The following is a 27,050-nucleotide window of genomic DNA, read 5'->3' as shown; positions in this document are numbered from 1 at the left end:
TTTCAGTTGGGAGTAGGTAAGATTAATATGTTGACAAAAAAAAATATTAATATATGAGTCTTCTTTTTCTAATATTGTATTTTAAAATTTCTTGTAATATTTTTAGATTATTTTAATTTATATTATAATCTTTGAATGATTTGGGATTCATATATTAACATGCTTAAAATTTTATATTGTTTCTTTAATTATGCCAATTTAATTAACTTTCAATTTGTCAACCTTGATTGGTTGGTCATAAACCCTTATTTTTTTTGCAAACATAATTGTTACCATTATTCATTCAATCCCAAAGAGAGATAACAAATAGAAGCTTATCAACCTAATGAATTGATAAAATAGGCTAATCAAACACAAGCGTACAACAAACATAGATAGATAGATTGGAAAAAAATAAATTGTTGTTGATAGATCCATAGGAGCTCAAAGACTCTGACACCCTGGTTTGCGGAAATGTTTAAAAGAATTGATTTAGCCACATACGTCACCAAATTGCACTTATTTTTCAGTCAAGGGTCTTGAGAGAACTTCATGATGAGTGGCCTTTCTGGAAGTGATTGTCGAAATTGCGCGAGTGAGAACAAAACAAAAGAAATATCATTTGTTGATTTGTAAGGTCGGTAATCAAGTTTTTAAAGACTTCCAGACGTAACAAACCGGCCATCAAATATGGGTTGGTCCACAAGCCGGGAATAGATGTAGGGCCCATTTGGGAAGGTGGGCCCATGGACTGATAGTAGACATGGGCTCACTAAACAATGTGGAGGTTGAAGCGTTATAGAGACAGAGGCTACATCATGGTGTGTCAAAGACACTTCCACGAATACATTGAGAAATTTAGCATTGGTTACTAGCAAAAGATTTTGTGACGATTGAAAAAGATTTTGACGTTTATTGGTCGTCGGAGCAAGCTATTTTGAGATAGCAAAAAGATGTGAACATTTTCTCTCCACACAGGATGAGGGCAGAGCCGAGGTTCTCTCTCTGGTGGAGAAGGTTGGACACAAGGTTATCTACCCAACAGAGGAAGGTGGAGGAGGTTGAACGCAAGGTTATCTCTCCAAGGGAGGAAGACGGAGCCAAGGTTCTCTCCATGGTGGAGGAAGTTGGACGCAAGGTTCTCTCCATAAGGGATGAGGGCGGAGTCGAGGTTTTTTCCATGGCGGTCTACATTATTGTGATTATACATCATTGATTAGTATATTATGTTATCTATAAACACATTAAGCCAACTATTTTACTTTCACTTTGGCATAGTTACTATCACGAATACATTGGGAATTTAACATTAGTTACTATCAAAAGATTTTTTTGTGAAGTTAAAAAATTGTTTTTACTTTCATTGGTTGTCGGAACAAGCCATTTTGAGATAGAAAAAAGACGTGAACATATTTTCTCCACATAGGAGGAGTGCAGAGCCGAGGTTCTCCCTATGGTAGAGAAGGTTGGACACAAAGTTATCTCCGCAATGGAGGAAGGTAGAGGAGTTTGGACTCAAGGTTATATCTTCAAGGGAGAAAGGCGGAGCCAAAGTTCTCTCCATGGTAGAGGAGGTTGGATGCAAGGTTCTCTCCATAAGGGATGAAGGCGGAGCCGATGTTTTCTCTATGGCAGTCATACATTATTGTGATTATACATCATTGATTAGTATATTATGTAATATATTTTTTATTCAAAATGATTTTTGAGCCAACAATTTTAGTAATAAAAAAACTATGCAGAAGTGAAAGTAATATATTTGGCTTAATGTGTTTATATAAACAGTTTCTAAATGGTGATAAAGAATATTTTTGTAACATACAAAAGTACATTTAGGTATAAAAATATACTTTTAATAGTAACATACATAAAAGATTTGTAAATGGATATAAATCAGTGTATTATAACAAAAATTAAATTTATATATAACATACAACAAATTTTAATAAATTTAATTTTATTTATAAAACTTTAAATCCGCACATCGGGTGGGTCCTCATCTATTATTAGTATAACCGTCACTCTTATATTTATTAATTCATATTAGTTGAGTAGTCCAACTCCCACTAATGCGCTAATTTATTTTTGTCTTACTTAATTACAAACTGTTGACACTTCAACTACTTTAGGAAAAATATGTTGGATATGAGTTTCTGATGGGGTTTTGAAACTTTGATGTCTTATTACACAGAGAATTTTTTTTTTTAAAAGGCATTTTGACTTCAATTGGTGACTAAAATTTAGGAAAAAAACGAGAAGGAATATCACATTCTTCTCTATTCCACAATTTTTTTACCATTTGAAAGTAATATTTTTTTCCTTACATTCCTCTACATTCTTCAAAAAAAAAAAAACAATAGAACAAAAAAGTTCCTCTCCAAAATTGATGAGGAACTGAAACAACCCTTTTTTTTTTTTTTAATTTACTATTGGTCCCATACCCACTAACAACCTAGCAATAATCAACAACAGCGGATAACCAAAACAGTTCCAATAAACCAATAAAAATTCCAACATTAACAATCCAATGACCAACAAAACAATAATCTAAAAGTAACAAAGAAATAACCAAGTTCCAACATCCTACAATGTTCTATCAGCTCAATTCTAGCAACCTAACAATGGCTAGACCACAATCAATCAAGCCTCTAGAACATCGTCCTCTTCATCGCCCTGATTCCACGATCACACTTTGCCTTTACCTGCACCACAAACACATATTGAGATGCATGAGTATTATTAAAAATACACAATGAGGCAATCCTCCCATCTACTGGGCTAGACACACAAGCATTTGAGAATCTAATGTCAAGCAATCATCAACAGTAACAATCAAACCTGGAAACAAGTAATCGTCGACCAACAAAGGTTGGTGTCGACCGACACCATACCAATGTCGATCGACACTGACAACCTGGTGTCGAGCGACACTTCCTTGGTGTCGACCGACACCTGCTCAACACCTCCCGAAAACCCTAGTTGTGTCGACCGACACCTCCACATGGTGTCGATCGACACTCCCAAAGATTCCCGAGCCGTCCTCGCACAAGTGTCGACCGACACACCGAAGGTGTCGATCGACACTGATGCCGAGCATCGTCTTCCTCAACGCTCTCTCGCAGATCCCCGCTTCCCAAAGACTCCCATTCATCTCAAACTCATCTATAAGCCATATAAGGACGTAGAAACACCAAAACAACCACAAGCAAACAAGGAATCGATCAAACAACTCAAAATCACAAAGAAACATAGATTTCTCAAGCTTAGATAAGTCATGGTCATGCACTCACCTCTTTTGCAGGAGAAACTGACTCAAACACAGCTGTACCACACTCCTAGCAATCTTCTGATGCAATCTCAGCAATAGATCTTCCCAGAAACCACCACAATCTCTCCAAAACTCAAGAACACTCACAAATCTCCTTTTCTCTCTCTCAAACACTTAAGCGGCGACAAAAGAGAACTTTCCTAACCCTTTTCGTCGACCCACTCTTAAATAGGACGATTTAGGGATTTCAAATTGAACCAAACCGAACCAAACCACAATTAAATCAAACCGGTCGAAACCGAAAAAGATGGTGTCGATCGACACACCCATGGTGTCGATCGACACTCAGACCAAAATTGCAGTTTCCGGTTTGCGGATGTTACAAGAACAAATAGAACCAAAAAAAGAACAAATATTAAAATTCTTTTTCTTTTTATTTTAAAATAAATAAAAAATTTGTTTATCAATAAAATTTCAATTTTGTAATAGAAAAACTTTCATATTTTCATAATGTATTGACAGAAAAAATATTTATGATAGGAATTTTATGTTAAACTAATCTTAAAGCTCTATTTGAAAACTGTATGAATAGTAAAACAAATTTAAATTACTCTTAAAATTTTACTCTATGTTAATATTAATTATTAATATTTAATATGAGATATCTAAAATTTAATTTACAAATTTTATTTTAAAATTAGATGTAAAATTTATTATATATACATTAAAAATAATATTAGTATTATCATTGAAATTTAATTTATTTAATATTTCATATATTTTAAAATTAATTTTATTGTTTGATTACTATTTACTATTTTCTTCCTTCTCTGCAGATTTTCTTTTCATTACTCAAAAATTGTTTATTCCACTTCACATTGTTCTTTTTATTCATTTTCTTTTTGTTCTTCTAATGGTTACCAGTAGGTGTCTTTCTCATACCACTTTCCAAAAATGTCTATTTTAATTTTTTTTTTATCAAAAATGCTTATAAAAATTTGAGATATAGTATATAGTATACTCAAATAAGTTCTATAAAAACATAAACAAACAATATTTATGAGTATAAAGATACCATCAATGATCGTGGACTAATTTTCCTCTTCCCCTAGAGTTTCTAATTACTCCATATGTTTCACAAATATGTCATTTTAACACAATTCACACAAATTAAGAAAAAATAGAGTTATACATATTTCTTTATATTTAATAAGTGACTAATGGTTTAAATTCAATGAAAATAAGTTTTGGGTTAAGGGATAAATTAGAAAATTAAATGTAAAAACACGTTGGAATTTTAAAGGGACACTCTTTGTGAAACAAATAAAAATCTCTAGAATGACACTCTTTGTGAAACAGAGGGAATAGTTTTTAAAAATAAATAAAAGTGGGGGAGGGGACAAACAATCTTAAAAATGAGGTTTATGATCCAAATAAATTAGAAACAAAAAAAATTCCGCACATGTATTTTAGATATATTTTCACAAAGTCATTATATCTCTAATTATTTATTTTTATTCAATTACTAATTATTATTAACCACAACCAAATATTTCATGATTATTTTTAGTTAACAGTTTATGTTTTGTTTTACTTTTTGTTATTTTTGGATCCTAAAATTAAAATAAAAGATTAAAGTGGATCATAAATCCAACGGAAGTTTCATGGCCAAGGGTAAAGATGTTCAAGTTACAATTATTTGCAATGCACCAATTGTGTTCAAAATTATATTAAGAAATAATCTGCATTTTTTTCCATATATATTAAGAATGGATCTGTGCTAACGCGAGAAAATATTTACTAATATATAATATAATATGTAGCAAAAGTAGCAATATACGTAAAATATTATAAATGACTGCATTTATTAAAAATATGCACTCATATAATATATTTTGGATGGACCAACTCTTATGCATTCATAAAATATTAATCTTAACTTATTCTATCATATGATTGTGAGTTTTACAAACCATCCTTTATATTTGTTTAAAAATCATGATATTTTAAATAAATAAAAGCATACCAGCCAGTCCACTTCTGATAATAGGAACATTTTTCCTGCAAACTAATAAGCAGTAGAAGCATGCCAATCCACGAAATATAAACCCCAACCCAACTAGAAGTTGCAATCTAAGTGAGACTTGCAAGTGGAAGAGAATACTTAGAAAGTATACCATGTTCTCTTGAGAGGATGTCTTCGTACCATCCACCCTTCCTCAAAGGAAATTCAGAGAGGTTGTTTGTCTCAGGTAGACGATTCAAGGCTTCTTGCCATCTGTCCTTGTAGACAAGTTCGTTGAATTCATGAATCTTGTTACAAGGGGACACCCAGAGGTCTTTGGGAATTTTTTAAAAACAAAAAATGTTTGAGAATTTCATACATGGAACATTAATTTGCATTTTTTCCTTGTCATAAAATTATTTATAATTAATAAAAGTATGATATCGTTTTTTTGAACAAAAATAAAAGGATAATATCTAATATAAGTTATATCCATATCCAGTTAGGATCCGAAATTTAAGTATCTAAGAATTTAATTTTAGATTTTTTGATTAATTGATCTGATCCATCGCTAATTTTATATCTAAAAAAATTAGCTTATGAGTTGCAGCAAAACTCATAAGCCATCATCTCTCATAAGTGGTCGCTATTAGAAATAATGTTTTATATCATTATATACGAAATTGTTCGTTGAAAATAAATAAAATGAATAACATATACAGTATTTGTTTATCTTATTATATAAACCTTGATGACAAGATTATTCATTAACAAGATCGTGAAACGTGTCAATTATATCATTCAAATGTTGACACATGTCAATTCATTATTAAAATTTTAAAAAATAAAAATGTAAAAATTCTAAACCTAATCTAAAAAGGTTTTATATAAAAGTAAATAGATAAAATAAAACCTTATTATATAAACTTTAATGACAAAATTACTCATTAACAAGATCGTGACACGTGTCAATTATATCATTCAGATGTTGACACATGTCAATTCATTATTAAAATTTTAAAAAATAAAAATGTAAAAATTCTAAATCTAATCTAAAAAGGTTTTATATAAAAGTAAATAGATAAAATAAAACCTAATTTTATTTAAAATCTAATTATAAGATAAATATATATATATGTATATACCATAAAATTCAAAATTATAATATTTTTTACTTACTTTAATTTTTAGTTGCTACATTACAAGAAAACTATTACTTTTTATATAAGATAAAAAATGATTGTGAAAATTATATAATTAGTTACTGTTTCTAAAAAAACGTAAATACTCACCTTTACACAAACAAAAAGATTCTTGAAGTAAAAAAAAAAAAGATCGGGCAAGACAATCCGCCTTCAAATTTGTCGCATGCGAGATCCAAGAGATGGAGAATAGTGAAAAAAACTCCAGTGAATTAAACTCATCGAGCACGTTGAAGAAGGATGGCCAATATTCAGGGGAATGCACCATAGTGAGTAACTCAACACGTATCCGCTCCATGGCTCACAACAACGTTTCTAATTCTGAATGCAGGGGGAGGGGCTCCGTCTTAGACACTTGGCCCCCAACAACAAGGTTCGCTCCTCACCAACGCAACACCACCAGCCCAATCATGAATGCTCATTGGTTGCTTTCCAAGAACCATCAATTTGACAACAAGGTGAAGAAACCTGGACATTCGAAGACGGAGATGGAGCCGATATGACCGCTGTAAAAGATAGTGCCTCTTCCCAAGCTAACCTATCGCCCAAAGTCTGAGCAATTATATCATTCATCTCGATCTCTAAACCTTAATTTTTTTTATGGCCTTCCAGATTGTCCATAAAAATCATGGTAATTGAAGAAGTTGATCAGGATCACCCTGTTGAGAGACATCCCTCCAGAAAACAAAATCCAAATTTGAGTACACCGACTTATATGGAAAACCCTCTGATGAGACTGGAGTTAGAGATAAATCCTAAACTTCCCACGAGTGAGGCCATTCAAAGAAAAATGTGATTAATAGTCTCAACCGCAGAGTCGCACCTTTTAAACAAGATATTTACATTGGACACCTCAGTATATCTATTTACTTTTATAGATAGTTTTTATTTACTAAAAATATTTACTTTATATTCTTTGTTAAATTTTATTTTATTTAAAAAACTCTAAACCCGCACATCGGGCGGTTCGTAATCTAATACTTTTAACAAGAAACAATTCCAATAATTGTAACATATCATTAAATTTCATATTCTCAAAAATTGTAACTCACGATATATATAAAAAGAATCTAAACTTGCATTAAGCAAAGCAACGCATCCCCTAACTTTGATTGCATTTTCTTATAAAAAAAAAAAAGAACAAATCTTTGAGAATCAATAGAAAGGAGGGAAGTCAGATATTATATTCTAAATTTACATTGGAAATTAAACATTTGTTTCACTTAGGACAGATGGCTTGTGAGTTTTGCTGCAACTTAACTAATTACTCCTGTTTACTTCACAGTCTTCTGGCTAGAGCAGCACGTGTTTTGAAATGATCATCTCATGCATTTTGTGAATATACACTATATCAACCCAACATACTACTAGAGGCTAGCTGCTAGCACTAGCAGTGTGTTTTGGTGTGATTTCTCATTGTTCTATAAGTGAATGCCTTCAGCTATAGAATCATCATAGTAATAGAAACCACACAAAATAAAGACTACAGATCAATCAACGACTGATCTTTTAGACACCAAATGATAGTTAAAGACTTAAAGCCATTTTCTAGCAGTTTACAAACCTGTACATCAATAGACATCTTTCCTTTGGATCATCTGGTATGTTTGTAAACCAAACTCAAATCATCCAAGATGCCAAGATGATGGAATATAAACTAATACTTTAGATGTTGGAAATCAAAAACAAAGAAAATTGGATTAGAACCAATTTACAAATATTCATATAGACAGTATCTTAGTTTTGTATTTAGTAAGTCACAATTTTCAGCAAAAAAAAAAAACACATTCGCTAATTTTCTTTGGAGGTTTATCAGTTGGGGTGCGAAACGACATCGTTTGGGCTTGGATCTGTGATTAGAACCCCTAAGCTACAAGGTGAGAGAGAAGTCCATTTTTGTCACCGGAGAGGGTAGAAATTAAATGGCGGCGATGTTAATCGGAAGAGCTTTTAAATCGGTTAGAAACTCTTCTAATCTGGCCGTTCGTGCTCGATCCTTCTGTACGACATCCGCCGCTCGTCAACCCGATTCCGATACTCAGCCATCAGAATCTTCGTCGTCGTCGTTCACGTTCGAGAAAGAAAATGAGAAACCCATCTTAGTGAAAGCTCCCAACACTCGCCGGAACAACGACTCGGAGTCAGTGACGATGCCGACGTCTTTTATGACCGGTTCGATCGTCGGTAAGAGGTTTTACAAGAAAGTGACGACGAGGGAAGCTGATGATGGGAATGGATGGACTGTGATGCTCGATTACAGAACACTTAAAACCCCTTCCAAAAGACCTCTCAAACTTCGTTCTTTGGCTCTCGCTAAGGCCATTGCAGCTGAATGGGAGTATCAGGTTTGTTCCACATTTCACAAAATTCGATCTGGTTTGCTTCTAAAGTCTACTCCTTTAAGCTAGTGGTCAGTAATGGGTTTGATTGAATCTAGCTAGAATCCTTGTGATTGTGTCTGTTCGTTGTTCATTCAACTTAAAGCTGAGAGCTTTCTATTATGTTCTTTAGTTAGCGTGATCGGTTTCTTGGTTTTGCCATCTGAGTTCTTATGTGTTCAATTGGTAGTAAACTCGATTAGTGGCAAATTTGATAGTGTTCTGAAGCTCTGATCTTGATGGAGTTTACCTACATTCCGTGTGATTGGATCTGTTTGATTGTATATTCAACATAAAGCTGAGAATTTGATGTTGTTTGTATCCATGAACATCAATCAAATCGAGTGTGTTCTTTAGAGTCCATGATGTTTTGATCCATGTCTAGGTTTCGTAATTTTGACTGCTAATGTGATCGATAGGTTTGAATATTCTGTTTTTTTAGATCCAATCTACTGTTTTTTAAAGGTCCCTAATGTTTGATCGGATTCTGGGCGTAGTTCTGTGAAGTGATTAATAGGTTGAAAATTGGATTAGTGGAAGTGAGAGATGTAAAAGCTCTAGACTTGCCCTTCTCTGTTCAGTTTCTTTTGTGATTCTACTTATGCTTGTGCAATGACTGATTTGGTATCAACACGATGATCATGTGTATAGCTAACAGAAGGGATCAGACCATTCACAATGCCGCTCATGAGACTAGCATGTACTGCGCTTGAAAGAGTTCCTCTGACGCGTTCAAAGATCATCGAACATCTAGCGAGAAAGCTACATCAAGATCTCGTCTTTTTCCGAGCGCCTGAAGATAATGATCTGACTAGTGACGTCCATGGTATATAATACACTGTCTCTTCAGTTCCACTGCCTCCTAGATTTTACACTTATTGAGTTGTGTCTTTTGCAGAAATTCAGGTAGAGAGTATTGATCCTCTACTTGAGTGGGTAGAATCAAAGTTTGGGGTCAAACCGAAAGTGTATTCTAGTATCTTCGGGGGTAAACAAGATGACAAGCTAGTGAAAGCAGTAGAGGATCTGCTCAAGAAGACAAATGATGGTGAACTTGCAAGCATTGATGCACTCCAAGCATCAGCTCACTCGATAGTTATCGCCCTCGGCATTTTCTGTGGGAAATTGCAGATCGATGATGCAATCAAATTGATTCGACTTGAAGAAGATTTACAGGTTTCCTTTTGCCATTCACCAGCTAACATCTATTGCTTTGGCATACTTTGTTAAACGAATCTTTCTCGCACGTTTCATGCAGGTGGACAAATGGGGACTAGTGGAAGGTGGGCACGACATTGATATCGCCGATCTCAAAGTTCAGATTGCATCAGCGACAGTGTTTCTTGCTCTATCCCGTGATAACTGATCACTAGTCTCTCTTTTTGCTCAACACATTTTTTGCTGAAAAGACTTTATCTTTAAAGCTAATCTGTTTGTAGAATAGATCATTTACCTTTCAAGTTCCTAGAGATAAATGTAAACATTTTGTTCCCTCTCTATTCGCAAATAAAGCAAAACTCAAAAACCGTTTGTATTAAAGCAAATGCTGAGGTTATAGATTATATCTTTCAGAGTTTTATTGCTTCTTGTTTTAGGCAATAAATTTCGGCAAGATGTACCACAAAATCATCTGCTCTTATATAACAGCAATACAAGAATAAATCCAAAATCAGTGTTTCTTGCAGATTATTATTAGCATCAAAAGCCATCTGCAGATGAGTTACTGATTGGTACTGCGTGATTGATTAGTTGTTCAACCAGATTGCTGAAGCTGCTTGATGTGTGTGATCTGTTTTCCTGGGTTCAATCCCTTTGGACAGGCACGAGCACAGTTCAAGATTGTGTGGCATCGATACAGCTTGAATTCATCGTTAATTGCTTCGAGCCTTTCCTTAGTGTACTCATCTCGGCTATCGCTTATCCACCTGCATATGTGAAAGAACCTCGTTACAATACCTTGAAAGATCATAATTTTTAGCTACTAACACAGATACAGTCAGATAGTTGAATTTGTGGTTTTCTCCAGTGACAGTTGAAGAAGGACCAAAATTCATTAACACCTTCGGTTAGATCTCCTCCATTTCAGTTGAACAAAGAGCTAAACTACGTTACAACTAAAGAGCAAAAACAAGCTAAATGTTCACGCATACATGACACATATATAATCAGATAGTTGAACTTGCGGTTTTCTAGAGAGACATTTGAAGAAGCACATAAAGTCCTTTGCACCTTGTCTAAAGGTGTCTCCTCCATTTCAATTGAACAATGAGCTAAACTATACTACAGTTGCAGTAGCAAAAACAATCAGAGACACTTAAAGAAGCACAAATAGTCGTTAGCACCTTCCTTCAGAGATCCTCCTCCAATTAAATGAACCAAAGAGCTAAACCACACTACCTAAATGATTTAATGTAAACTACCAGCAATCAATTTACCAAGTCTTATAGCTCAAACCAAAAATATACACAAAAGCACATTACAAGCACCTAGAGAAGCACAATGAGTCTTTAACTAATTCCTTCAGAGTTAAACTATAACTAAAGACGCTAAAGGAACCTAATTGACCGTATGTAAACTACCAGCAAGTCACAACATAATCAATCTGCAAATGCCCCGGGAACACTTTGATTAGTGAATCAATTATGAAAAGCCAGAATTTGTCTTACCTGTTGGCGTGGAGCAAAGCAGCAGGGCCAAGGTAAGACTCAGGGTTCCACCAATAGCTAGGACAAGAGGTACTACAGCAAGCACAGAGAATACATTCATACATCCCATCAAGCTTAGCTCTATCCTTCTTACTCTGTAAAATCTCTTTCCCAGGAACAGACGCTGGAGTCTTCCTCTTCAACCACGGCTCAATACTCTTATACTGATTATAAAAATTCGTCATATCCACAACCAAATCCTTAATCACAAACATATGTGGCAACGGAGTAATCGCCGTCTCTTTAGATCCAGATTCAATCTTCGTCAAACAAGCTAGACCATTGCATCCATCGATGTTCATAGCACACGAACCACAAATACCTTCACGGCAAGAGCGACGGAAAGTGAGCGACGGATCCATCTCGTTCTTGATCTTAATCAAAGCGTCTAGAACCATCGGACCACAATCCTTGAGATCGATTTTGTAATCTTGAAGCTCAGGCTTCCCTGGATTATCTGGATTCCATCGATAGATCTGAAACGTCTTCAGATTCGCTCCTCCGCCGCCAGACGAAGCTTTCGATTGTGCTTCTGATCGTGTTGATGTCCATCGCGCCGGAATCAATCTCGCCGCCGTGGATAACCGTGACGGTTTGGTTCCAACAACTCTTCCGATCAAACCGAACGCCATAAACTCTCGGAGAAGCTCAAATGAAATGAAATTTTTTTTTGTGAAATGGCTGAGACTATTTGTTTTAATAGTGTTAGAAGAATGATTAATTTGTTAATAACCTGTAATTAATAATTAATAATTAATAATGCGAGGCTTAGCTTCGACTACGTCATCGTCACCGTTGATTAAAAGCTTGGACAAATCTGAACCGTTTATAGATACCGGCAATAATCACACATTAATGGATATGTTCTGAACGCGCGTGTTGGACTCGAGAAGTGTGTAGGTGTAGCGTAGGCACACGTGGCGAGTTTTGATTCGATATTCGATAACAAAAAGGGTACAAGAAAAAGCGTCCCGTTTCTATACAAAAGACAAACAATTCGTGTCGTTTCAGCTATTTTCTCAAACCTGTTTTTTTGTTTGTTTGTTAAGTGTTTTTGTGTTCTCAAGTTTCAACAATAAAAACACGTTAAACATCTTCTAAAGGCCTCTTACTCTCACTCCTAAAGGCCAAGACAAAATTTGATGTTGATGGTTTTTCATATTGGTGCTCAACAAACTTTGATCTATTGATTGGTCTCTTGGGATGCGATGCTTTATGTGGATCTGAAGATAGAATAGGGTTAATTTACAATGAAATATGGTTTTAATGCTTGGTGTGTTCGTTGGTGATTTATCCTTATATTTTATGGAACATACTTTCAAGGTGGTCTTTGAGATTGAAGCCATCTGTCGAAACCATTCATTTATGGTCATTGAAGAATATCAACAAAGGAGTCAAGATTATGGATTTATCATGGGCAAGATTTACAACCAAAATTGTTTGTGTGGTTAGCGATGTAACTGATGGATCGCAAACCTTTGATTTTCAGAAAAAGTTTTGGTGCTACATAACAGGAATGATAGCCCAACAAGAAGATCAAAACAGATTGACAACGAAAACGATGAAGGAAAATAACAGATTATTTAATCTATTAGCCTGTAAGGCTTATCTACAACAGAAAGCAATGTGTTTTTCACTTTTTCGTTTGTTTCGTTTATACTTAAATTTTGGTTGTATGGTATGTGGAGCTTCATTGTGTACGCTCATTGATACATTTGTATTATCGGTTTCAAATTAATAAAGAATGAAGGTGTTAAAAAAAAAAAAACACGTTAATTACAAAACGTAAAACCTATATTTAACCTAAGGAAAACGTTAATCTGTTATCAAATTTTAATTCTTTAAACGTAAGATAACAATTGTTTTTCTTGTTGTTTGAAGAATCATCTCATGTTCTGTTTGCATCTTTTTACATAATCTTTGAATGGCATCATCGGTAAGATCTTTCACATTTTCCACAATTTTTGTATTCTTTCACGTTCAATGTTTTCATTGATTTCGTTAGAAATTGTTGCAGAATAATCAACGACAGCAACAAGATCGACCATTACCAAAATTTGGAGAATGGGATGTGAACGATCCAGCATCAGCGGAAGGATTCACGGTTATATTCGCTAAAGCTCGAGACGACAAAAAGACAAACGCAAGTGGTCGTGCCACCTCACAACGCCGTGACAACAACAATAAATCTCAAGATGAACCTACGGTAAAAATCTCAATTGTCACAAATTTTAGGACTAGTTTGTAAGAAACAAAAACAATCAGCCTTTGTTCATTATGTTTTTAGAAAACATGAACTATTTTCTTTTTATTGCAGAAGAAACGGTTCTGCTGTTTCTGAAGAACAACAACACATCAAAAGGCCAAAAGCTGAGTCATAAACATTTGTTAGATCATTGAAAACAGCTTCTTCATATTCACTGAAATCTGTGTAAATTTATCATTACAGAGCTAAAAGAAAAAAAAAACAGACGGAAGTTTCGATCTAATTCTTGTCACACAAACATTTTTTTACTTACACAATATCAATGTCTCTTAACCCGCGGTTTGGTGAATCTTGATCTGACCCATTGCTGCTTGTCTTTTTCTTGAACGATTTCTGGCTGAAAATCCTAGAAACCGTTTTCGCAGGACGTGGGACTGATCTTGAACCGCCTTCATATCGGTTGTGTTTCTTGTCTAGCTCATTTGATAGTTTCTTGACTAGTTCCACAAAATGTCTTCTGAATGTTGGATACCTTGATACTGATTTGGTTAATCCTTGAAGCCTATAACCAAAACCACACACACAAAGACTACCTTAGAATCTGAAGTAGAAAAAGCCGTTAACAAGATTTGTGAGTTTTTATTTACCTGCGAGCAAAGGCGTCAAGTTCAGCTTTTCTGAGTTCGGTTAACGGAGGAGATTCAGGTTCAACAATGGAGCTTTTAAGTCTCTCTGAATCTCCAAACAGCAATACCAGTTTCCCAAGATACTCTTCTTCTTCTTCGGATAACTTTGCTGCTTCGATCTGGTCTTTGAGGATCAAAAACGGATTCAGAAACCAGTCAAAAAACGCGTCTTTTGGGCGGTTTTTTGAAGTTATCTCCGTAACACCGTCACCTACACAGAAAAAACCAATTTGTGAATCAAAAGATGCTTAAGGAAACTGTTTTGCTTGGTTCTTGATTATATTCAAATGGGTACTAGCAAAAACTGTTGAAACGTTGCAACATACCGAGTAGTAAACCAGTGGAATTAGATTTGATAGAGCGTAACAGCTCGTGAAGAAGAGAATAAGCAGGTAAGCCAAAGCTAATCACTTGACTGCCTTTGCTAGATTTAGCTTCTTCAATGTCTTTTGAGTTTATAATCCCTTTCAGCACCATAATCTCTCCGTGCCGCCTACATTCTACAAATAGAGCCTCCAAAAGCTGCAAAAACAAAAAAGGTTTCAGTTTAAATTTTAATACAAGTAATCGAATATAAGAATAAGTTGTTTTGAGTACATCAAGCGGTTTCAGGTCGATCATTGGGCCTCTGTTTGATCCTCCTCTTGATGGAGTTGTCTTGAAAGAGTTCGGTCTTGAAAGACCACCAGGTAATGCTGTATTAGCCCCCTCTTCGTTTCTTCGATATTTTGGCCTGTAACAAAAAACCACATTTTTGGAATAAAAAGAGAGAGAGATAAAGATTGCTGTACAGACCATTGGAGACAAACTTGGGCGGTTTTTTGACGTTATCTCCGTAAAACAAAGAGAGAGAAAGATTGATATATAAGCCATTGGAGACAAACCTGGGAAAGCAAGAACCTTCTGGCATGTCAAGAACATCATTGCTATACTCATCATAAATTGAAACAGAAGCAACAACATAGCAGAGACCGAAGAAGAACGATGACTCCTGTGTTGTGACAAGAGAGAACGGATTCAATATCATCAAGATTCACACTTGTCTTAAATCAGTAAGTTATTTTAAAATAACCTGATATGAGACTACACCGGCGTAGGCACCAAGGAAGACACTAGAGACCACAGATCCTGAAACCGCACCAACAACAGCTAAAGGCCAGAGTAAGATCACAAGGCCTGCGATTGGGACACACATTGTTTCCAAGAAAGGACCTTCACGTCCAATGAGATCGTGAAACAAACGGCGCCAACCTTTGAACAACATGTAAGGGCTTTTACAAAAGGCTACGAGTGATATCACTGGGAAATCAACAAGAATTCCAAGAACCGCAGCAATCACAGCGCCTGGGATTTGAAGTAACCTGGGGAGTAATATAAGTGCAAACTGTAAGAAACCACTGTTGTGTAATCGCAAATTACTGAATTTCATAAAGAGTTCTGTAAAACCTTATTTCATAATAGTGACGATCCGCGCTAGATGTTCTAAGATCATCCATAAACGAAAAGTAGGAGTGAAAGCAAACATCTCTAAAATCGCAGACAACGGTGAAACTGCCTTGAACAGTGCTCCAAGTCCCATCCTAGATTGTTAAAACAGACAATTTTATGTGTTGAGGTCTAATCTGTAATAACATACAAAACAAGAAATGGAGAAGAAGAAAAAAAAAACTTACATAAAAGCAATGGAAAAGGGGATTAGACTTCCCTACGCCAACAGCATCGAAAGTGGCAAATATTGGAGAAAGAAATCCATAGATAGCACCTCCGAGGATACTTCCAATGATACTAACCACAAGCCAGAGAACGACACCGAGAGGAAGGCATAAACACAGAAAGAGCTTCAAGATAGGTCCTAACTGTTTAGCACTGATATAAAACAAAAACGCTTCAAACATTGAAAGAAATGTATTATTTGTAGGAGGACAAAGATTGTTTCAGCAAAGATAGAGTACCTCACTGTGGAATATGGAGTCCAAATAGCGTGCACTGGTAAAAGGCCTAAGATGATTGCAGAGTTTCCAATGGCCACAATAAGGCATATAACCGGGCAGAAAACGACACCTAAGTAAACAAAGAAGGCACTCAATGACTGATACAACCAGATGAATGGATAAATGAATTAAATTACTCTAAGATGAACCATCCATAAGCCACTGAACTAGTGAGCAAGATCTCTAAAACAGAACAAAGTTTATGGATTTAGGTGTTTCCTTAGAATTAGAAAAGGGAACTTTACGGTATTGAAGAACCCTAAATTGGGTATGGAAGCAGTTGAAGAAATAAATGAAACAAACCCTACAAAAATCCCTAACACAAATCAAGCAAATCTTAAATTAAGTCAACATCGATAAGAGTTAATGTTATATCCCCACAATCGAATTCAAAGTCTGAAACTTTTGATTAGAAAAACAAAAAAAAAATGTGAGTGAGTGTAAGTATCGACAGAAGAAGGAGGAGAAATTAAGTTACCTTTAATGACACCAAGGAGGAGTAACCCAGTGAAATAAGGAATGAAGAGTATAAATTGCCATAGAGAAGCCAAGATTCCCGTTGGAGGCTCCATTACAAATATATATATATATATCTTTCTCTTCGAATTCAACAACACAGACCCATCACTCAAAAATGTCGCATTTATGAATGAATGAATCCCTAGAATCTAAAATTGAATAACAAAAGGTAAAGCAGAGATTTTTTTTTTTTTTTGTGAGGAAGAGAGAGAGAGAATGACAAGTTCAAACGGTGAGAGACACGACAAGAAGCATAACAAGTTATCTTCTTTAGTCCTCCGAGGATTTCGAGATTTTTTCTTCCTTTTTTTTTTACAATTTAAAATTTACAAATTTGAACAGCAAACACACGAAAGATTCGAGCGAGAAAGAGAGAGAGGTCACACACTTGGGATTTGACGGTTAAGAAACCGTCCATAAACCCTTAAACCAAAAAAAAACTATATAATTTTGTCCCCTGTAATATAAAATACTATATCACTTTACCAATTACTAATCACAAAAACATTAGTAAAAATAATTAAAAATGATTTCATATATGGAGTATTTTAAAAATATAACATTTTTTCAAAATCACTTAAAAAAAATATTTTTTCTTTGAAACTTTCTTAGTAGAAAAGACACCAAAAACTATATTTATCTAAATATACATGTAAATTTACAAAATCATATACAAACTACTTTAATATAATTATAAAAATTATATATATATAAATTAAAAATTATATCAAAATTTTATTAGATATTTGGATTTAGTTTCATAGTAGTAGTTACCTTATAGACTCTATTAAACCTCATAAAATTTTAAGTTTAATAAGAAAGTAATTTTTGAAAATATATATATGAAGAAGGTAATCTTGAAAAAGAGCACAATTCTCAAAAATTCTCTTTAATACTTCTTCCTTTTTTTATATTTTTTTTTAAAGATTAATGTATGTTTATTTTTAAACCAAAACGTCATTTAATACACAGTTTGATTAGTCCTTAAAAAAATCTGCAAAAATGTTAATCATATAACAATATAAAATACATTAAAATTTAAATCTTATTTTTTAAAAATACAATTTTAAAAGATCATCTTAAAAACAGTTGTATTTTAATACTCACTTTGTCCCATTTTATAAGATCTTTTAGTCAGAAGAACAAAATTTAAGGAATTATAAATGTATTCTTATTTTTATTAAAAATTTAATATTTTTTAACCAATTAGATTATAATATACTAAACAAACATAAATTATGCATACTTACAAAAATTAACAAAGAAAAAGTCTAGAAAATCTCATAACAAAGGAAGTATTTTTCTATTGTTATCGCTTTTGTCATTTATTAAAATTTTGTTTTGGGTTCTGTTACCACTTACTTACCATTCAATTTTAAAATAAACATCTTTTACGAAAGATCGATAAAGACGTAAATAAGATTAATTTTTTTTCTGTAATTTAATTTGTTTCAGTTTCTTCTGCTGGTATAAAAATATTGTTGTTGTGTTCCTGGTGATCGGTTTTTGTGCTGTTTAACGCATGAGCCAACACCTTCCTCCTCGTATTGGGTGAAGGAAGCACGAGAAAAGAAGGTTAACAGAAAACGACATGCATCATGTAGTAGTAATTAGTGATCACTAAGGTTTCTTTATTTTGATGTCGACACTAAGCGACAGTTAAAGAATCACAATACCATTATATTATTATCAAAGTAGTAATCGGACATTAAATTAAAGGGAAAAAGGAATTAAAAAGCATAGAAAAGTGAATACAGGTGCTGTTTCTTCTATGGTTCTTGAGTGTTTTTATTTTCTTTGGTTTTAAACCAAACCTAATTTTGGAATAGGATCCATACGTGGATCATGGTGGTTCCACTTGGTACGACTGGTCAAACCAATTTTAGTATTCTTATGTACTTCTCCAATAGAAAATGGTGTGAGTGAAATTTAAAACTCCTGAATCTCACCAAATATCACTTTGTTAGGAATCAATCACACGTCAGAGACTGTAGTAGGATATAGTATAGTAGTATATTGACGATTGCAAGTGTTAGTCTATTTATAATCAATTGGTTGTGAATTGGAAACGTACAAGACTTAGCATGATATTATGAATGTTGTCTTGCAAGTCTTACTACCACGTGGAAGATCGAATTACAAAATATATGATGTTGTCATCAGTTTGTGACTATTTTATATAGTTGGTGGACGAAGCATAAATGGTATCAGTCTACGGAAGTAAAAAGAATAGAAGAATGTGGATCATAAGATTAAGTAAATTTTACATCTTAATGATAAAAAGCTCGGCCAAATTGATGGAGAAAGCCGGCCTAGCTAGATCTTCAAAACTCGAGGGCTATCACGATCAACTCCTTATTCTGATGGAGAGTCACACACACTACAAAAAGACCTACAATGATTTGTTGGTATGCTCCGGACCGGATTAAAATCGAACTAATTTGTTACTTTTCTACCATTCACACAATTATTTGTTATATTCCAAACTAACTCTGGCCCAATAAAACATATATTGATATACTTTAGTATGGATTTTAGCATACTAAAATATTAGTATGCACTATTTAGTATGAGTCTATGAACCAAGCATACAAAGTCGACATGAAATACTTCTTTTCCTATACGGAGGACATACCTTTGATGGGCATAGTGTATACTTTACATATATTAAATTAGTTCTTAATAGAAAATAAAAACAAGAATAGTTTTAAAAACTGTAAATATATATAAACATGTAAACATAAATAGGATGATTCATGATTCCCGAAATCTCCTCTATTTTTCATGGTAAGTTTGAAGTATATGTATGTACAATGGTGATCGTCAAGCTAATGTCTCGGTCTTGAGTGTTACTCTTTTTCACTTTGGTGAAAGATATGAAGAAAGACTGAATTAAGTTGAGACTAAAAATGAGAAATGTATATTTGTGTCACTCGGAAGATTATGCGTAGTTTTGTCAGCCAAACCAGTTCAAATCATATACGGCTCGTACTTAGGTAAATGAAGGCATGATAAACAGTTAATTCCAATTATCAAACAATCCAAAATTAAGCATAATTTAACGTACGTTTAGACAAACTCAACTAGAACATAAGAAAAACCGAAGTAAGATAAACAAGTTACAATGTATTGAAAGTTAAAAACACCAAAGAGTTTCATCTTCTTCTATCAGTCGTCGTCATAAGAGAAGGTGGTCTTCTTACCGCAGAATCTGATCATGTTGGATTTTTCCTCCTGTTGCTTCAGATTAGGTTCTCGTAGAAGGTTGTCTTCATACCTAAAATATATTAAAAAAACTCTTGTGTTAGTCTTCTGTTATGGTATTAAAACTCTAGCAGTAAGTATAACAACGTGTGAAATTAATTTACTTGGGTGGAGATAATGGATTCATCTTAGGCTTAGCAACGTCAAGAAAAATATTGCGACCCTGGAAATATTCACCGTTCTTAGTTTGCAACGCCTACACAAGTATAAAAGATTAATTTAGTCAGCAATCATACTTTCAAATAGCCTACTTGTCTATTTTTCCATACATTACTTTTCAAATTGACTACTAGCTATAAAAACTACTCTCACCTTCTCTGCCTCGTTAGCAGAAGCAAACTCAACAAAGCCCCAACCCACAGGCTTGCCCTTCTTGTTAACAATACGTCGAATCTGAACAACTTGTCCAACATCTTTGAAGAAATTGATGCTTTAAACATGGAGGTTAATTAAAAAAAATTTATTAGTCATGAAAGAACTTGCTCCAAGAACGAAAGAGAAAATTAAAGGAGATACTTACAGATGTGATGTTTTAGTTTGGGGAGTAAGATGCCCAACGAAGAGCGTCTTTGTTTTTCTTATGGCAACTTCCTGAATTGAATTAGCCTCCTGATCATCATACTTGTTCTGGCGACTATCAGCAAGTCCTTCCGTTAGTGCCTCCTCCTCCTGTTACATACATGAGTAGTCATTAGAAGACGGTCTAAAAAAAGATATATTGTTCTCAAAGATCACAAGAGGAATCCGAGACCATCTTAAGTTACCTTCTCCTCGGATGTTTCCTTCAGCAATGGGTTTGGTCTCCAAATCACCTTCCAGGATTCGCTCACCTAAAAAGAAGAGCTTCAGCCAAGTATAAAACATTTAGATAGGAGCTCAGAGCCACACAAAACGTAATGTAACTAACCAAATAAATTAGCCTCCTGATCATCAGACTTGTGCTGGAGACTAGGATCAACAAGTCCTCCTTCCGTTAATGTCTCCTCCTGTTACATACATACATGAGTAGTAGCCATATTAGAAGACAGTGTAAAACAAGATTGTTCTCAAAGAACCAGAGGACCATTTAATTAGGTTACCTTCTCGTCGGAATTTTCCTTTTGTTTCTTGAGAACCGGTTTGGTCTCCAAATCATCATCATCCGGCTTTCCCTTACCGGATGATGATGATGATTTGAGCATGGGCGCCCATGGAGAAGATGAAAACAGCGACGGCTTATTTTCTGGTATGAGTTGACAAGTAACTCAGGGATTTTCTCAAAACAACCTTTTGATAAATAGAAAATACGTTTACAAGTCTAGAACCTCTCCAAACCTGATCTAGAACCTCTCCCAAACCCTTTAGCCCTCTTTGAATGAATCTATCTCTAAGCTAGTTCTTCTCAAACTATGAATCTCTGCCTCTGCCCTATTTTTATACTAAATAGGATGAGCCATACAACAGGCTTTTTTCCTGTTCTAAAACAAATAGGAACTGACAATTTCCTTCTTCTTAAAGAAATAGGAAATTATCTTTTATCTTCTCTAATTAAAAAAAAAAAGGCAGTTTATGGTATTGAAGAATCCTGAGACGTTGTTCACCAGATGAAAGTGAAAATGCTAATTACATACATCATTCACTAACTTGGGAAGTACTTATGTTTAAGAATCTATAGGAACTTGTTAAGAAAAGCATTCTCGAATGGTATAACCCATGAAGGGTTCTTAAGAATATTTTTTTTTGAAAACAATAAGTGAAAAACCTCACAAGTATCAGGGAAAAAAAGGATACCTAGAATACCTGGAAGAGAGGAACACCTGTTCTTTGATTTTAAAAGTATGTGCATCGTCTATGTGACAGCACAAACCAATATGACTCTGCAAGCAAACTCCTCTTGCAAGTCACTGTCTCCATCTATTTCTTAAAATCTCATTTAGAACTCTGCATTTTTAAATTATGAAATTGGTATAGCATTTTTGATATAAAGTTCTCATAGCCATTAAAAATCAGAACTTCAATTCTCGACTTAGAGAGGGTAGAAAAGAAAATACATACTAAACAAATACCCAAATTCCCAAACAGAAACTAAGCAAACCCCTTTGTAACTCAAAAGGGAGCAGAAACTAATATATATGATGAATATATCTCACTCTTATCTCGTTGGCAAAACTAACAAAACATGCATCTAAGAATAATCATTCTCTCCTAACTAAACAAAAATAACAAGTTATAAGGTAAGTATAGCTCTAACTAATTACAAGCTCAAATTAAACTGATTCAGCTACAAAATAGCTACTCTGTCGCTGCACTGACTTCAACTTGAACCAATCTAAAAAGTAAAACAAAGCAAAACCCAAGGAGCAAAAAATACTGAAGGTAAGCTCACCAGATCGGGATATAAATTAACGTAGAGATAAATCTATCTCGCTTCCATCTCTTGCTTAGAGTTGTCAAATTTGCAAACAACCACACCGGTCTGGAAAGGTTACAACTCTGCCCACTGTTTCCTGCAAGTAAATATTATCGCTGGTCAAGAAAAGTAATATGCTTTTTGCACACTCTGTGCCTAGTTAGGAGTCTTAAGACAAACATGATGCACGCTAGCTATATATGCTTGCCAAAGGATCTATCGTAACCACTACATTGGTTACGATAAGCGTTTCTTATTACCAAAACTCTCTTCTTATTAGAAACGATTCTTCACATTTTATTTTTTTAATAATTTTTTTAGTCTTTTTTTTTGTAAGAACACTTATTTAAGAGCCAGCTTTGGCGCCAACCTTTGAACAACATGTCAACATGTAATGGCTTTTACAAAGGCTAAGAGTGAAAATCACCGGAAAAATCAACAAGAATTCTAATACAAGCGGTCAGAAAATGATACCTAAACAAAGAAAGATGAATTTAAGGAGAAAAAACGTGTAAAACATTTTATTCCCACGAATGAAATTAGTAATTATCATTAAAACTAGTAAAAGAACCCAAAAAAAAAGTCATGGATTTGGTGGTGTTTCCTTCAATTAAAAAAAAAAGGGCAGTTTATGATGGTATTGAAGAATCCTAATTAGACGTTGTTCATTCACCAGATGAAAGTGAAAATGCTAATTACATACATCATTCACTAACTTGGGAAAGTACTTATGAATTACGAAACAACTAATTACTCTAAGATAAATCCTAAGCCACAGAACTAGGAGTAATACTTCTAAAACAGAGCAAAATTTACGGATTAGTTAGGTGTTTTCATCAATTAAAGAAAAGCACTTTATGGTATTGAAGAACCCTAAAAACTAAACCAGACTCAACTGAATAACCAACTTTGGCAGATTCCAAGGCCGACTAGTTACTGGCAAATTTGTTAGAAACAATATCATATATATGAATGAACCTGTAGCGAGAAAAGAATAGGATCACATGATCGCAAATTTATTGGGAATTGTCCGAGAATCAACCTTGTGTTCCAAACCATATTTAATCTTAATCCATTCTAAGTTAATTGTGCAATGAAAAAAATAGTTATAATTGTTCCTTACTCTGTATATATTTCATATATATGCACCGTTACTTAATCAACTTTGTTCTTGTGTCAAGTGGTTGACATCGTCGGACGTTAGTGTTATTATGAGTTATCTATGTTTCACGTTTGGAATTATTTTCGAGTATTGTCAAAAGTTTAAAATATCAAACTCTAATGTCCCAAAAAGTGTGTATCAACCTTTCCAATCGAAATTGATCTTTCATGTTGACAACTAAACTCAGAACTTACTAACTACATGATGATTACAGTTAAATTACACAAGACTAAACCATGCTATATAAGCTCGACTAGTTAAACAACTAAACAAGCAGTACCAAATAATCTCTTTTAATAAACATGATTTTATTTTTACATAGAGTAATGCATAACGTGCTTGCATTAATATCACTCATGTACTCTCTGCTTTAGATTTGTAAAATAACATTTTGTGTTACCTGTCGTATGATTCGTATCTAATTTGAGTCCCTTTGTGGAGTACAAAAAAAACATTTATTTAAAGAAAATAAAAGTACTTTTAGAGCATGTCCAGTGGAGTTTTTTTGGGGTACTCAGACCACTTTTAAGCCTAAAAAAAAATAAAAATTAAAAGAATTGACCCACAAATTAGTAGAACCGTTGCTCTGCGGAGAGAGTAGCGGAAGGAACTGTGAAGACACGGTACGTGTCAATTTCTAATTGGATTTTTATAAAATATATAAGACAGTTTTTTTTTCTCTCCTTTTCTTCTTTTGCAGAATCTCTCTCTTTCCTCTCTCTCGACGAAACGGCGAATCGATGGACGACGGAGGCGAGTTTGCCGGCGGCGGTTTCATGCATTCTCAGGCGACTACTCCTTTCGCATGACTCCTCTTCGTCCCTCAAGGTTTTTTTCCTCACTCTCTCTCTGATTAACTTCTCAATCTGACGAATTCGATCAATCCTTTCTGCGTTTTGTTCAATCCAAGTCTATCACTCCGTGCTTTGCGTTCCCATGCTCTTGGAATGATGTTGATTTCGTGATTTTTGCATCTTATTAAGGAGGGAATAGAATGTGTTTGCTTGATCTGATCAGATTTTTTTACCACTGAAATTTCATGATTCAATCATGGTTAGAGCTTGGAACATAGCGAGTGGTGGTTTTGAATTAAAGTTGGTTCTTGTTGTGTGAGATTTTCTTCCTAGAGGATCTGGTTTGTGAATTTTTAAAACCTTCTCTTCTTATGTGTTTGTTAATAAAAGCTTTGGTTTTGAGGAAGAAGCTTTATTTTTGAGCAAGGAGCTTTGGTTTTGAGGAAGATGTATTGTTTCTGCAGCTATATTATGCTTTCTGTTTATAATCGTTGGATGCATCTTCTGGTTCTAAATTGTTTAGTTCTGTTTGTTTCCAGCCCAATTGTATCATATTAGCTATATCCCCTGCTAACCAAGACATAATAGCCACATCGGATGCAATTAAGCTCGCCAAAGATGTCGATCCAACAGGTTTGTTTGCTGTTTTGTTGCGAATGATTAAAGTATTTCGCAGGAGCTTCTTGAAGGTGTACGTATGGAGCCTGGAAAAAGGTGAACGGGTACTAACTCTTGTTAACTTCAATCGTGCTTCTTGAAGGTGTACGTAAGGGCTCTCTTCTCCTGAGATAATGATCAAAATTTAAAAGGTAACAAAAGCTAATTGTGTTTGTTGTGTTGTTATTGTTACATATTCATTCAACTTGTTTTATATGGAATTGTTTAGGATTTGAATGTCTGTGTTTTTTTTTCTTCCTTATGATTATTACTATTTAGACATAACAACGAAACCGTTGTGCACTAATCTGGTCATACCTCATTCTGTTTGTAGCTTCCTTATCACCATTTTGCTTTGCGCTTTCAACATATTTGTTTCTTGTTTTTCAGATAGTACCTGACGTTGTTGGCTTGTTATATTTGTATTTTGCAGATGTCCTTATTATATTACAATGGGTATAGAAAGTATTTGAAAGTCAACTGGAATGATAGTGTCCTGATTTCTCTGCAGCTTTTGGCAACTTTGCTTCTGTTCAGTGCTCTTGCTATGGAGGTAATCATCTTGATGCCTTCTCCTTTCACTCATAAGTTTGTAAGACTCCAGTTTTGAAAACTAGAACCATTTGGCTCCATATCAATTGCATAGGAGAGTTCTTCGATAGTGATCTTTGGATAATGTAGCAATATATAGTTGGTTAGTATATGTATAAGTGTGGTTTCTGTTTTGTTGGTTTAGGTTGTAAAGGATCCTACGATTGTGGTTTCTGTTTTGTTGGTTTAGGTTTGTAAAGGATCCTACCAGCAGAGACATTGATCGATTGTTGGTGCATTTTTATATAAGAATTGATTGAGTTCATAAATAATCAAGCATGAGTCCTGTGTCGGAATGAAGAAGAAGAATGTTTAATCTGGATTTGAGATTGGTTTGGTACTTATAGCTTGTGTTTCGATTGTGTTCTTTTTTTTCCTATTTTTGTTGCAGGCTTTTCTCAAGAAAATGGCAGAAACAGGACAAGGTAAGCTCTATGGGAAAGAACCAACACATAGAGCTTAAAGTATTGTTGCAGGTTTGTTGCAGGTTTTGCTGAAAGAGAGCGTGGTATCACCATCGACATTGCCCTTTGGAAGTTCGAGACCACCAAGTACTATTGCACAGTCATTGATGCTCCTGGTCACCGTGATTTCATCAAGAACATGATTACCGGTACTTCCCAGGCTGATTGTGCTGTCCTTGTCATTGACTCCACCACTGGTGGTTTTGAGGCTGGTATCTCCAAGGATGGTCAGACCCGTGAGCACGCTCTCCTTGCTTTCACCTTGGTGTCAAGCAGATGATCTGCTGTTGTAACAAGGTAACCAAATTATCATCATGAACCACCCTGGACAGATTGGAAACGGTTACGCTGATTGCCACACCTCTCAAGCGTTTTTTTTTGTTTATGTAATATATGTTTAACATTTCCAAATTATGTAAAATATTTTTTTTTCTTTTTAATGTAATATAAGTAATTGAAATAATTGTTTTGTCATTTTAGAATATTAAAATTTGTTAATTAAGAAATAATTGTTTAAAAATTATTATTGTAATGATTCAGCAACCTATTTGAGTTACTCTAGTAGAAGCATAGTTTTGTTTAAGTTCTAAATGTGTTGCTTTAATTAGTTTAGAATAGCTAATATGATTTGTTTATATTTGAGTAAGTTAAGAGAGCTGCTGGAGTGGACATAGTCTTATAAATCTTTAGAATACGTATGTTAGTGAACCAAAAATAAAAGAAGAATAAGTATGTTTTTTCCCCCGTCATATGTTTTAGATTTTATGGTATGTTTAATTAACAAGTCATA

At 34.3% G+C, this 27,050-nt stretch overlaps 5 protein-coding genes and 1 long non-coding RNA gene across 10 annotated transcripts; 3 read left to right on the top strand and 3 right to left on the bottom strand.

Moving 5' to 3' along the window:
- The first annotated feature begins 7,834 nt into the window (after positions 1-7,834).
- Positions 7,835-10,411, top strand: LOC104719733 (uncharacterized). Its single transcript, XM_010437701.3, has 4 exons — positions 7,835-8,799; positions 9,484-9,658; positions 9,731-10,008; positions 10,091-10,411. The coding sequence occupies exons 1-4, from the start codon at positions 8,377-8,379 to the stop codon at positions 10,196-10,198; spliced, it is 984 nt and encodes a 327-aa protein (XP_010436003.2). The 5' UTR covers positions 7,835-8,376; the 3' UTR covers positions 10,199-10,411.
- Positions 10,340-12,398, bottom strand: LOC104719734 (succinate dehydrogenase [ubiquinone] iron-sulfur subunit 2, mitochondrial). Its single transcript, XM_010437703.3, has 2 exons — positions 11,499-12,398; positions 10,340-10,757 (listed from the first exon to the last, which is right to left on the bottom strand). The coding sequence occupies exons 1-2, from the start codon at positions 12,167-12,169 to the stop codon at positions 10,586-10,588; spliced, it is 843 nt and encodes a 280-aa protein (XP_010436005.2). The 5' UTR covers positions 12,170-12,398; the 3' UTR covers positions 10,340-10,585.
- A 952-nt stretch (positions 12,399-13,350) lies between these two features.
- LOC104719730 (RPM1-interacting protein 4) lies at positions 13,351-14,090 on the top strand. Its single transcript, XM_010437699.2, has 3 exons — positions 13,351-13,473; positions 13,555-13,743; positions 13,855-14,090. Exons 1-3 carry the CDS (start codon positions 13,462-13,464, stop codon positions 13,876-13,878), a joined length of 225 nt encoding a protein of 74 aa, XP_010436001.1. The 5' UTR covers positions 13,351-13,461; the 3' UTR covers positions 13,879-14,090.
- On the bottom strand, positions 13,922-17,385 carry LOC104719732 (putative membrane protein At3g27390). The gene is made up of 10 exons (XM_010437700.3): positions 16,899-17,385; positions 16,382-16,490; positions 16,103-16,295; positions 15,876-16,009; positions 15,502-15,790; positions 15,314-15,420; positions 15,027-15,162; positions 14,756-14,951; positions 14,391-14,640; positions 13,922-14,305 (listed from the first exon to the last, which is right to left on the bottom strand). The coding sequence occupies exons 1-10, from the start codon at positions 16,990-16,992 to the stop codon at positions 14,053-14,055; spliced, it is 1,761 nt and encodes a 586-aa protein (XP_010436002.1). The 5' UTR covers positions 16,993-17,385; the 3' UTR covers positions 13,922-14,052.
- Positions 17,386-19,934: 2,549 nt separating this feature from the next.
- On the bottom strand, positions 19,935-21,811 carry LOC104720657 (organelle RRM domain-containing protein 1, chloroplastic-like). Its single transcript, XM_087468226.1, has 7 exons — positions 21,283-21,811; positions 21,111-21,189; positions 20,968-21,033; positions 20,724-20,872; positions 20,516-20,633; positions 20,308-20,399; positions 19,935-20,216 (listed from the first exon to the last, which is right to left on the bottom strand). The coding sequence occupies exons 2-7, from the start codon at positions 21,132-21,134 to the stop codon at positions 20,108-20,110; spliced, it is 558 nt and encodes a 185-aa protein (XP_087324352.1). The 5' UTR covers positions 21,135-21,189; positions 21,283-21,811; the 3' UTR covers positions 19,935-20,107.
- A 2,528-nt stretch (positions 21,812-24,339) lies between these two features.
- Positions 24,340-26,780, top strand: LOC109126903 (uncharacterized). Of its 5 annotated transcripts, none has more exons than XR_015567756.1 (5): positions 24,340-24,582; positions 25,088-25,181; positions 25,309-25,357; positions 25,639-25,758; positions 26,188-26,780. It is a non-coding gene; the product is annotated as an uncharacterized LOC109126903 (long non-coding RNA). The 5 variants fall into 5 exon arrangements; XR_015567759.1 differs by having other exon boundaries at positions 24,424-24,582; positions 25,717-25,758; XR_015567758.1 differs by having other exon boundaries at positions 24,424-24,582; positions 25,088-25,310; positions 25,717-25,758.
- Positions 26,781-27,050: the final 270 nt, after the last annotated feature.

This window comes from Camelina sativa, chromosome 10 (assembly GCF_030686135.1).
Source record: "Camelina sativa cultivar CO46 ecotype springtype chromosome 10, ASM3068613v1".
NCBI classification, from domain to species: Eukaryota; Viridiplantae; Streptophyta; class Magnoliopsida; order Brassicales; family Brassicaceae; genus Camelina; species Camelina sativa.
The sequence above is the reverse complement of the archived record's forward strand: the minus strand, read 5'-3'. Positions and strand labels throughout refer to the sequence as shown.